Below are 9972 nucleotides of genomic sequence, written 5' to 3'. Positions count from 1 at the left end.
AGGGCCGGGGGGAGGGGAGGGAGAGGCGGGGCGGGGAGAGGCGGTGCGGCTCACGACAACAAGCAGCGCCGCCGCGGGGCCGGCGGGAGCCGGGGGCTGGCCCGGCCGCGCGCGGGGCACCACGGGAGCCGAAGTCCGCAGCCGGTCAGCCGTCGCCCCTAGACCGCTCCTGAAGAGCATAGACCCCGCGTCGCGGCCAGAGCGGGCCGAGGCGCAGGGGCCCCCGGGAAATGTAGTCCAGACGCCTTGCTCCTTCCGCCGGGAGCAGGGCGCGAGCGCTGGGGCCCAGAGCAGGACCCGGAAAGCCAATTCTCGGGCCTCCGGGACGTGTGGTCCTCGTCCCAGACTACTGCTATTGTTTCTGTCGGAGCCAGCAGCCCGCATCGACTACCACTCCCAGGCTGCAGCGGGCTGCGGCCCTGGGAACGCAGGAGAGACTGGGAAGTGCAGTTCGCTACTGCGGGAGGCGTGGGTTGGGAAGGGGCGGCGGCGAAGGGGTAGTCTCGGTTCCAAGCGCGTCCCGGCCGCCGTTCTGCTCGGCGCGGAGGGAAGATGCTGGAGAGGCCGCGATCTCGGTGCTCAAGGAGAGGAGGCAGGTGACCGAAAACAGGGCGGAAGCATGCTTTCCCTCCAGCCACTGGCAGGGCCCGCCCAGCTCAGACTTCGCGCGCCGCGGATTGCTGTGGAAGGGGCGAGTCACTCGGGGTCTCACAGCCCCCACCATCCCAGGGCCTGCTGCGAAGTTTGCCTGAACACCGAGCCCTTGCGGCAGGCTGTCCCTGGGAGAGGACGGGGCGTCCAGGGGAACAGAGGAAGTGTCCACCCCACTGAACGGCGGACGCATAGCCACAAGGGGCCGCTACAGGACAAGGGGCAAGGCTGGGGGACCCCCGCGCACAGACTAAACTCGGCTTTCTAGTCTTGGAAGGAGAGCACAGGAATCTCTTTATTATGGTGATGAAACCGACCGTCCCCGTACAGTTAACCTTAACTCATGTAAACTTAAGAGCCCTCAACCTAAAGGGGCTCGCTGGCCCAAGGGTCTGCGACCCGCGGTTGTCCGGGAGAGAGCTCTCAGCCGCCTTCCTGAGGCACTTCTGGGGCCGAGTTTGCTAAGCTGCCGCAGCAGCAGTGCCGGGTCAGAAGCCGAGCTGGCCCGATTCTCATTCTTTACTTGGAATCTTGGCTGAGCCCAAAGAAGCTACCGACACCTCGTCAGGTGGTGGAGGAGGAGGGACAACAGGGAGAGGTCGAGGCCCGCGATGGCCTTGAGGAGGAGGAGGAGTAGAGGAAGGTGGAGCGAATGGTCCATCCGGGCGGGAGCTGGCTGGGCGAGTGGCCTCGCATGTGCGCCTGCATGGAGGCCAGGCTGGGGCAGCCGGCCCTGCACAGAGGGCAGCGATAGGGAGCGGCGCCGTGCGTCCGCAGGTGCTTGCTCATGGCAGAGAAGTCCCGGGAGCGCTGAGGACAAAGGCTACAGGAGAAGGGCTTCTCTCCTAGGGCGGGCAGAGGGGGAGGTCAGTGAAGGAAGGAAGAAGGGAGCAAAGGCTGCCCAAGCTAGAGGTAGATTGGGCAACCAGGTGAGGGAATGGCGCCGGAGTTGGGCAGACTGGAGTCGGGAAGGAAGCAGGCAGTTCACACCAGGCACGGCACCCATACCTGTGTGGACTCGGTGGTGCGTCTCCATCTGATGCTTGAGTGAAAACCTCTTCCCACAGACAGAGCAAGCATAGGGCCGAGACCGAGCAGAAGGGGCTGGGGGAGGGTGTTGGTGAGATGGGTGGCCTGCTGTACCCTCATTACCCACACAGGTTGCAAGTGCTCCTGTGGGGACAGAGAAGTCAAAGGAGGGCAAGGCCAGGAATCCCAGAGCCGAATCATTGTAACACCCAGACAAGTAACCAGGGGCTACAGTGGGGCTGAGGCAAAAGTGCCCTCACCCTACTCACCTGTGTGCCCCTGATCAGACTCTTCCATCTCCCCAGGGCTGAGCTGTGTGGGGCCCTGGGAGAAGGAACCTGGAGGAAGCAGAATGAGGCAGGGGCCCTGCTCAGGCTGGACTCCTGGAGCCCCAGCCCCAGAGGACAGACCATGTTACAGCGTGTATGCAGGACAGCAAGGGGCTTACCTGGGGTGGGGCTGGAGGAGGCCAACTGGTTCTGGCTCCAGAGCCCTTTGGGGAGGTTCAGGGCCAGTGGGATCCTGGAGGTGGGGTGGGAAAGAGTTATAGCCTTGGCAGAACCTGGGAGCCTGGCCCTTTCCTGAAGAGGGGGGTGTCCTGAGTCCTCAAGGGCTAGGCTTTGGCTTCCTGTGGCAGGAGATTCTTGCCGCATCCCCAGCTCAGGAACGTACAGTAGAGATAGAGATGTGGCGCCTTTCCACCCCTCACAGCTGCCTCTCCTGAGCCACTCCCTCCCAGCCTGGAGGCCTTTTCCTAGATCCTTCACTCACCTCTGGTCCTGAGGCCAGACCTCCTGCCAGGCTCCAGTGGTGGGGGTGCTATGGGAGAAGGGAGTGCCATATCTGGGCGGCAACAACAGGATGCTCCACAGGGCAGGCTGGCTCTCCCCCAACCAAGGGGCCTCAGCCCACCAGGGCCTGGGGATGATGCTGGTTTGGAAGGAACTTGGTAGGGGAAGGGGGCCAGGGAACTCCCGCAGACTTTCCTCAGAGCCCCCTGGACTCTCCCTCACCCACATGACCACTCCTCGCTTCCCATCTGCTGCCCCGTGGCAAACAGGGGATTGGCTGAGTTTCTCCTCCTTTGATCTCATTTGCTCCCCCTGATCCTCCCTCATGGCCCCTGCCATCTCAGGGCTCTCTCTCGGTGGCTTGTGCTTGTGCAACATCTCCTGTTCTGTCTCACCAGTTCTAAAAAACTTCTCTGGTTCCTGCTTCTCTCCAAGCCTCCCCAGTCCTCTCTCAGAATCCCTTGTGGGTTTCTCTGGCTCCTCCTGATGTTTCTTCAGCCCTGGATCCAGCTCTTCTTCAGCCCTGTCCCTTCGAGCCCTTCTGCATGCCTCCTCCAGGGACTGTACTCCCAAGGCCCTGGCCGCCTCCTCAAGGGTCCCCAGCTCCCCAGGCTGCAGCTCTACACTCTCTCCATAAACGAAATGTAGAAGCTGGGCAAAGGTGGAAGGGCTGATGCCTTCTACCAGAGCCCACTGGCCCCTGTGGCCCAGCTGCTGGCTTACACCTGCTAGCACCAGGCTGTGGACTGGGAACTCCTGGCTCCCCACGGTGATCAGGGTATCACAGAGCGCGGGCCGGAGCCTGGCTGCTAGCCGTACCAGCCGATCAGAGCCGTAGGGGCTGGGCAGTCTTATGGGAGGCAGGGGCATTATGCCTAGCCTAGGAACCAATCTCAGAGGCTCTAAGAGAAAGGCAACAATGTGGGGTCCGTCAAGTAAAGGCGAGGGAGGAACAGCATATTCTCAAACCTGCAGAGGTGAGGGGAGAAAGAGTGAGTTGCTGGTTCTAGATCAGAGACCTTTGTCCTGAGTGAGCAAATAAACTAACCCAACAGAGGACCTGAGCTTATCCAGAATCGTAACAGCAGCCAGGGGTGGCCATGGTGGTGGGAGAATGGAAATTAGACCAAATTCAGGACTTAAAGAGCAAGACAGGCAGTTAACAAAACTATCAAGCAGAGCGTTTAAGACAAATATAGACAGGGCCTGCCCACTGGCAGTCTCTGACTTAAAGGATGGCAGACACTGATACTTTTGCTTCTCCAAGCACCTCTGCAGGGAAAGACCTCTGAGCAAGCCAGGCTGTCCTCATTCCAGACAAAGGGATCACCATGAAACCCAGTCAACCCTAGCATTTAGGGATGGAGCAAGACACAGCTTCATGGGAGAGCTTTGAAAGCTAGTGGGTCCTCCCCCAACAAGCCCATCATGCCTGAAAGGCAGGAAGACAGCAAGACAGGGGTCATGGCTGCAGGAGGGCAGGCTCTGGGGTATCAATCAATCATTGCCCTGAAACTGAAGCTTCTAGAACACATCTTCAGAGAAAAGACAAAGATTCCCCTCCAGTGAATTAAGAAAGCAGGTGCAGAAGCCACAGGAGAGAAGGCTTTTGGAGAATTGGCCCCAAGGAAGTAGGAGAAAGGGAAATGCAAACTGTAGCAAGGGAGGCTATTTCCTTTCAAGATTAGAATAAGGAGATGATTTAATTTTGTTTTTCATAAGACAAAATATGAAGAATAGGAACACAGAACCCAACATGGCAGGAGTTTACCACACATCCAAACTACCACATTGGCTTTGAAGAAGAGAACTGGGAACCCAGATAGAGAACCTAAGTGTCTTAGCCCTTAGCAGGCATGTTCCTAGGTGCAGGCTCACTGTGAACAAGGACCTTGTGAGAGGGAGGGATACTACGGGGACACCTCAGGGAAAGGGATACAGGTTGGCAAGGAGTGGACAGAAAGCTGTGGTGGGGAGAAAGCTTCAGCTGGGAAGAAGCAACCACTCACCCGTTGTAGCTTCCTCCTGGACACCGCATGCTCTGAACTGCTTTTGGGGCTCTAGGCCCCCCCTCACCCTGGAGTTAGCCCCGCCCATGACCTCACAGTCCTCCATTGGATGTCCCAAGTATCAGTCTGCCCCAGTCCCCCAAGGGGGTGTGGTTTTATAACCCTGGCTCTGCTTTATGCCTGTAGGAGAGACCGCCCCCTCTATTTCCAGAACCCAGGTATTCTGCCTCCTAACCTCCTGTCTCTTACTTGGTTTGTGAACTCCTAGAGTCAAAGAACTACATCTGTAGCAACAAGGACTTTGGAATAATCAGACCTGCATTTGAGTTTTATCTCTGCCATTTACCAGTTGAGTGACCTTGGGCAAGTCACCTCTCTGAGCCTCAGTTACCTCTTTCATGAAAGAGGAATAATCTCTCATTTGGAGGAGATGAACTGACAGGACGAACGCGAAAGTGGTTTGTAAGTACCTAGCACCAATCAAATGGTATAGTTTTGTTTCTTAGAGGTGACAGTAGAGCACTAGTAGCTGGAAGCTGTTTCTACTGCCTCAGCAGTAGAAAGGACTGAAACATCTGGATTCCAAAGACAGGGTAAAAAAGGACCAAAAGCATGCCTCCTCCCTCTCCCTGACTTGCTACTAGGAAGCCTCATTTACTCTGTGGTAATGACCCCTGTCATCTGGGCCACCATCGGGGACTGGGTGTGTAAGTGACTCAGATCCTCCCATCAAGCTCTGAAGGGGGCAACCCCAGAACAGCCTGCGGTGGTCTTCGAAGAGAAAACCTCCTTTTCTTGGGCCGATGACAAATGACATTTCTCTGAAATCAGGACTCAGAGGTTTCTTTCATTTCCTGCCCAGGGAGTCAAGGTCCCCGGAGGTTTCCCCTCTTTTCACACTTTAGTACTCTTTGATCTGAGGAAGGGATGAAAGACTCAAGTTTCTTTTTCTGTTTCTTGCTATTCTGTTATCCCTGATCCTGTAGCATATTTTTCATTCATTCAACAAATGCTGATAAAGTACTTATGATATATGCCTGGAATCATATAGGCACAACAGATAATTGGAAGATAAACAAGTCATGTACTGGTAGGCTGCTTTGGTGACAAGGGATAGTCTGTTTCCCCCTGGGCTTCACCTCCTAGACCCAAATATTGTGTCTTTAAGCTGCCATTTCTCCCTTTGGCTCCAAAATGTTCAAACCCGCTTCTTATTCTCTCCTTCTAGACCTAACCTAGCTTCCTTCTCATTCTAGCTGGGCTGCAGGCAGGTGTTAACCCTTCCTGGATCAGACAGGGTGTGTCAATGGGCGAGGCTGGCGGAGGGGCAATCGGGTAAGGAGAGGGGAAGATGAGTCAGAGTGAAAGGGAAAATGCAAATGTGCAAGCTGTATTCATCTGCTACTCTGAGCGTTAAATATTTTCCATTTCTGAGCTTTCTAATTCCTCACACTACCACACCCAGGGACACATTAGACACCCATATAAAAGACATAGAAAGCAGCAATCACTCTGATATATATGTTCACAGAGGGAAACATCATTCCTCCAATGCAGAAATACACAGTCTCTAAAGATAAGGATAAGTGGGGAAAGCCATGAGGGAGAAGCCCCAGGTATAGAGGGAAAGGTACAGGGGTCTGGAAGGTTACATCATCACCCAGTGGAGTGTGATCCCCTCACCTCCCAACTCTACATCATGTGTCTGTGACTCAGCCCCCCCGCTGGTGTGGTTTGCAAATTGATGATCAAGAGAGTTGGAGACTGCTCAACAGGCAGCATTCTCTGTCAAATGTAGTTGACAGGGAGCAGCAGTGGGCTTTCGGGAAACCTAAAAGGGAGGACAAGGGTCAAGGGGACTCCCCATTGAACAAAAGCCCCCAAGAATGGGAAACCCCATCTTGCCTCCCACTTGGTGTCTACCCCACCTAAGGGTATCCCTCATGCTGGCGACACTCTAGGCACTTGTCTAGCTTCTCCCTACATTTTTGACGGTACAACCCAAGCCATCCTGCACTTAGCGCAGCAGAAGCGGAAGCAAACAGCACTTGGACTTGGAAGGGTAGGGACACTGCTAATTGTTGCTGTTCTTGAAAGGCCTCCCCTCCCTAGTCTCAAAAACCTTGCCCACCTTCCACTTCCCAAGGAATCATCCATGGTTGTTCCTCTGGGGAGGATCTAGGAAACCATAGGTTATGAGAACTCAAGCCTGCATCCTGGCAGAGGGTAGAGTGGGTAGGAGAGATTAGGTAGAACATAATTGGAAGAGCAATATGTGGGAAAAGGAGGTATGATTTCTGCCTCTCAGCCCTTTCTAATACTCCTATTACTGAATAAAGTTTGAAATCTGATATTTTTTATTCTTACTGATAGGCTTGACCAAGGAGACACTAAGGGGAAAATGTGTCAGTGCACACCCTGATGGCAAAATCAGAGCTTTCCAGAAATCCTTGTATACAAGCTCCTTCAGGCACAATCCAGCTTGATGTAACAATGTCAACACAGCAATACAAATATAGATTCTCTTTAAATATTAGAATTAAAATTAAACCATCAGAGTAGGCCAACTAGAGGGATGATTATTTGTTTTATGAAAAATGTTCTCCCTTTATCTCACTTATTTTAAATATCGGCTCTTCCCAAGCCAAGTTGAAAACAAGATTCAACTTAGAAAAAAATCTATTAACTAGCCACTCTTCCCAGGAACACATCTCTTTCCACAAATTAAGGTTAAATTCCCTGTAGCATTTTATATAGATTAAGCCCAATTATCCAAATCTTACATGAACTTTAAAGATGTTCACTCTTTCTAGTTAAGTATATCCAACACATACCAAAGAAGAGATACCACAGGGTGAGTTAGTTCCTTTTTTCCCTTAAATCAATGCTCTGTATAACCCAAGAACAGATACAGTCATACCCAGGTGAGCTGAATCTAGGTTCTTGAAACCCTATCATAGCACAAGTGATATGTGGATTAAGTGGGAAAAGAACTAGACTAGAAGTCAGAAACTCAGGTTCCATTGCATCCTCACATTGCATGGCCTTTTTCTTTGGCACTCGTATGGGGCTAACGCTTCCAAGAGCCTCAGCTTCCTCATAGGGGCTTTTTCAAGAGTAATACTGAATACGAGTATTGACTTAAACCTGGGCAGAGGGCCCTACTCTGATCTCTGGCCATGTCCCTTCTCATGGGCTGAGGAGTCCAAAGGTATCTAGGAAGTGCCTACCTGGAGCTCCCCTGTTACCTCACATCTAGACCATGCTCTGAGAATCTAGAACCCTGTATTTCCTGGACCAAATGACTCTAAGCCCACTTTCAGGGCCTACACAGGCCCCAACCCCAGGTCTATATTCATGAGAGTGGACTGGGTGACTGATGTACACCCCCTAGGCCCTGCCTGTATGGGGGGGCATGTAGACTGAGCTTGGCTGTGCGGGCTAGTATGTGAGACACCTTGAGGGATGGGCCAACACTGGGTGTGAGAAAAAAAAGAAGAATCTCCATTTGTAGTCTTGCCCAGGCCCCATAAATAACACAGGAGCCTACTTTATTCCAGTGGTTCTTAACCTCTTAGAGGTCACCATCCAGTTGAGAATGTAAACCATGGGATCAACCATTTACATTAGAAAACTGTAGATGCTCATACCATGTTGTATATGAATAAATGACAAGAGATTCACAGTTGCTCTGACGCCCACCCCTGGACAGGTTATTCCTTCTTGCTTATCCTTGTATCCTTTCACCCTTCCCTGCCCCCCACAAATGCACACATGCATACAGTTTTTCTTAGGATTTCCAGGAGATCACAGCCTTTGAAGTCCACTCATAGACCACCTCCCTGTACCTCCACCCCTGGTTTAAGAACTTGGTGTAGGCCGGGCGCGGTGGCTCATGCCTGTAATCCTAGCTCTCTGGGAGGCCGAGGCGGGCGGATTGTTTGAGCTCAGGAGCTCGAGACCAGCCTGAGCAAGAGCGAGACCCCGTCTCTGAAAGAAATTAATTGGACAACTAAAAATATATAGAAAAAATTAGCCAGGCATGGTGGCGCATGCCTGTAGTCCCAGCTACTCGGGAGGCTGAGGCAGGAGGATCGCTTGAGCCCAGGAGTTTGAGGTTGCTGTGAGCTAGGATGACGCCACGGCACTCTAGCCAGGGCAACAAAGTGAGACTCTGTCTCAAAAAAAAAAAAAAAAAAAGAACTTGGTGTACATGAAAGCACTCTGAAAGCTTTAATACCATTGAACAGCCAAGTGAAATTAGATATCAACACCCTGCTCTATGAGTATAAATAGATCATCAGTACAGACAACCTCGGTTGATTTCCTAAAGAGCAAAATGTCTTGCACGCCTCTTCCTGTGAGCCAGTGCAACATTCACCTTCCCCATGCTTACAGCCCAACATCTGGGAATGACCACAAAGGGTATGGGGAGGAGTGGGGACAGGGAGAGTGAAAAGGCCCGGACACAGCCCACTCCCAGTTCTACCTAGAACCGCAGGGCAATAATACCTCACCCAGGGCAAACAGGTTGGCTGGGCTACAGAGCCCTCCTCTCCAGAACCTCCAGAGGCCTAACCTCCTGGTCACCTTGTCCAACCTGGACTCGATACTGGGACATCTACCAAGAGCATTTCAACTCAGAGCCCAGAAACCCCAGAAAGCCTTGCAACTGCATGTCCCCAGCACAGCCTGGATGCAATGGTCCTTGACAACTTCTCGCTGGGCTTTCAACCTCACTAACATCCACTCCCAGCTCAACCTGGGTTCAAATACCCGAGAAAACCTCCCAAGTGCACACTAGTTTCATGTCTTGGCCAATGACTCCTTATAACCTCCAGAGAGCCACAGGCCTCTCCTCTGAGTCACCAGATCCACATTCAGTCCAGAGACCCCAGATAACCTCTCATTGTCCAGAGGCCATACGTCGTGGCCAATGACCCCATGCTGAGCCAAGGGCCTTCAACTTCCCCAGAACATGCTTCCATCTCAGGCTGGCCTCAGAGACCACTGACCAACTCAGAGGGCATGCTGGCTTGGCCTCTGCCCAACCTAGGCCCAAAGGTGCGCAGGAGCCTCCATTTCCAGCCTCTCCTGGGCAGACGCAAACCCCTGGGCCTAAAGCCCTCAACCCGCACTTTCCGATCCTCAACGGCGGCCACTCAAGCCCCAAAACCCCAGCTTGGCCTGGGCCAGGCCCAAGCCCGGAAAAAGAGTAAGAAAAACCATGGCACTCACCAGCTCAGACCCTGTTCCTCCTTCCCATTCAGCCTCGCATACACTTAGGGCAGCGCAAGCCGGAGTGGCCAGTGGCCGTTAGAAAGTGGGCAGTGGCGCGAGGCCAGGCGCGCGAGGCCTCAGCGCAAGCACAGCTCGGTCCTCGCGCCCAGAGCTCGAGGTGGACGCTGATTGGCTGCAGCGATGGCCGCACTCTCCAGCTGGCTGAGCTCGCTGAGCAGCCTGGGAGGCACCTCTGACAGCGCCCCTTCCCC

The 9972-nt window shown here is 53.4% G+C and overlaps 1 protein-coding gene across 1 annotated transcript; it reads right to left on the bottom strand.

Annotated features, from left to right (window-relative positions):
• Positions 1–922: 922 nt before the first annotated feature.
• On the bottom strand, positions 923–3420 carry ZBTB32 (zinc finger and BTB domain containing 32). Its single transcript, XM_012651526.1, has 5 exons — positions 2452–3420; positions 2129–2202; positions 1950–2018; positions 1660–1824; positions 923–1496 (listed from the first exon to the last, which is right to left on the bottom strand). Exons 1-5 carry the CDS (start codon positions 3339–3341, stop codon positions 1216–1218), a joined length of 1479 nt encoding a protein of 492 aa, XP_012506980.1. The 5' UTR covers positions 3342–3420; the 3' UTR covers positions 923–1215.
• Positions 3421–9972: the final 6552 nt, after the last annotated feature.

The sequence above is a fragment of the Propithecus coquereli genome, unplaced genomic scaffold (assembly GCF_000956105.1).
Source record: "Propithecus coquereli isolate 6110/MARCELLA unplaced genomic scaffold, Pcoq_1.0 Scaffold358, whole genome shotgun sequence".
Classification (NCBI taxonomy): domain Eukaryota; kingdom Metazoa; phylum Chordata; class Mammalia; order Primates; family Indriidae; genus Propithecus; species Propithecus coquereli.
The sequence above is the reverse complement of the archived record's forward strand: the minus strand, read 5'-3'. Positions and strand labels throughout refer to the sequence as shown.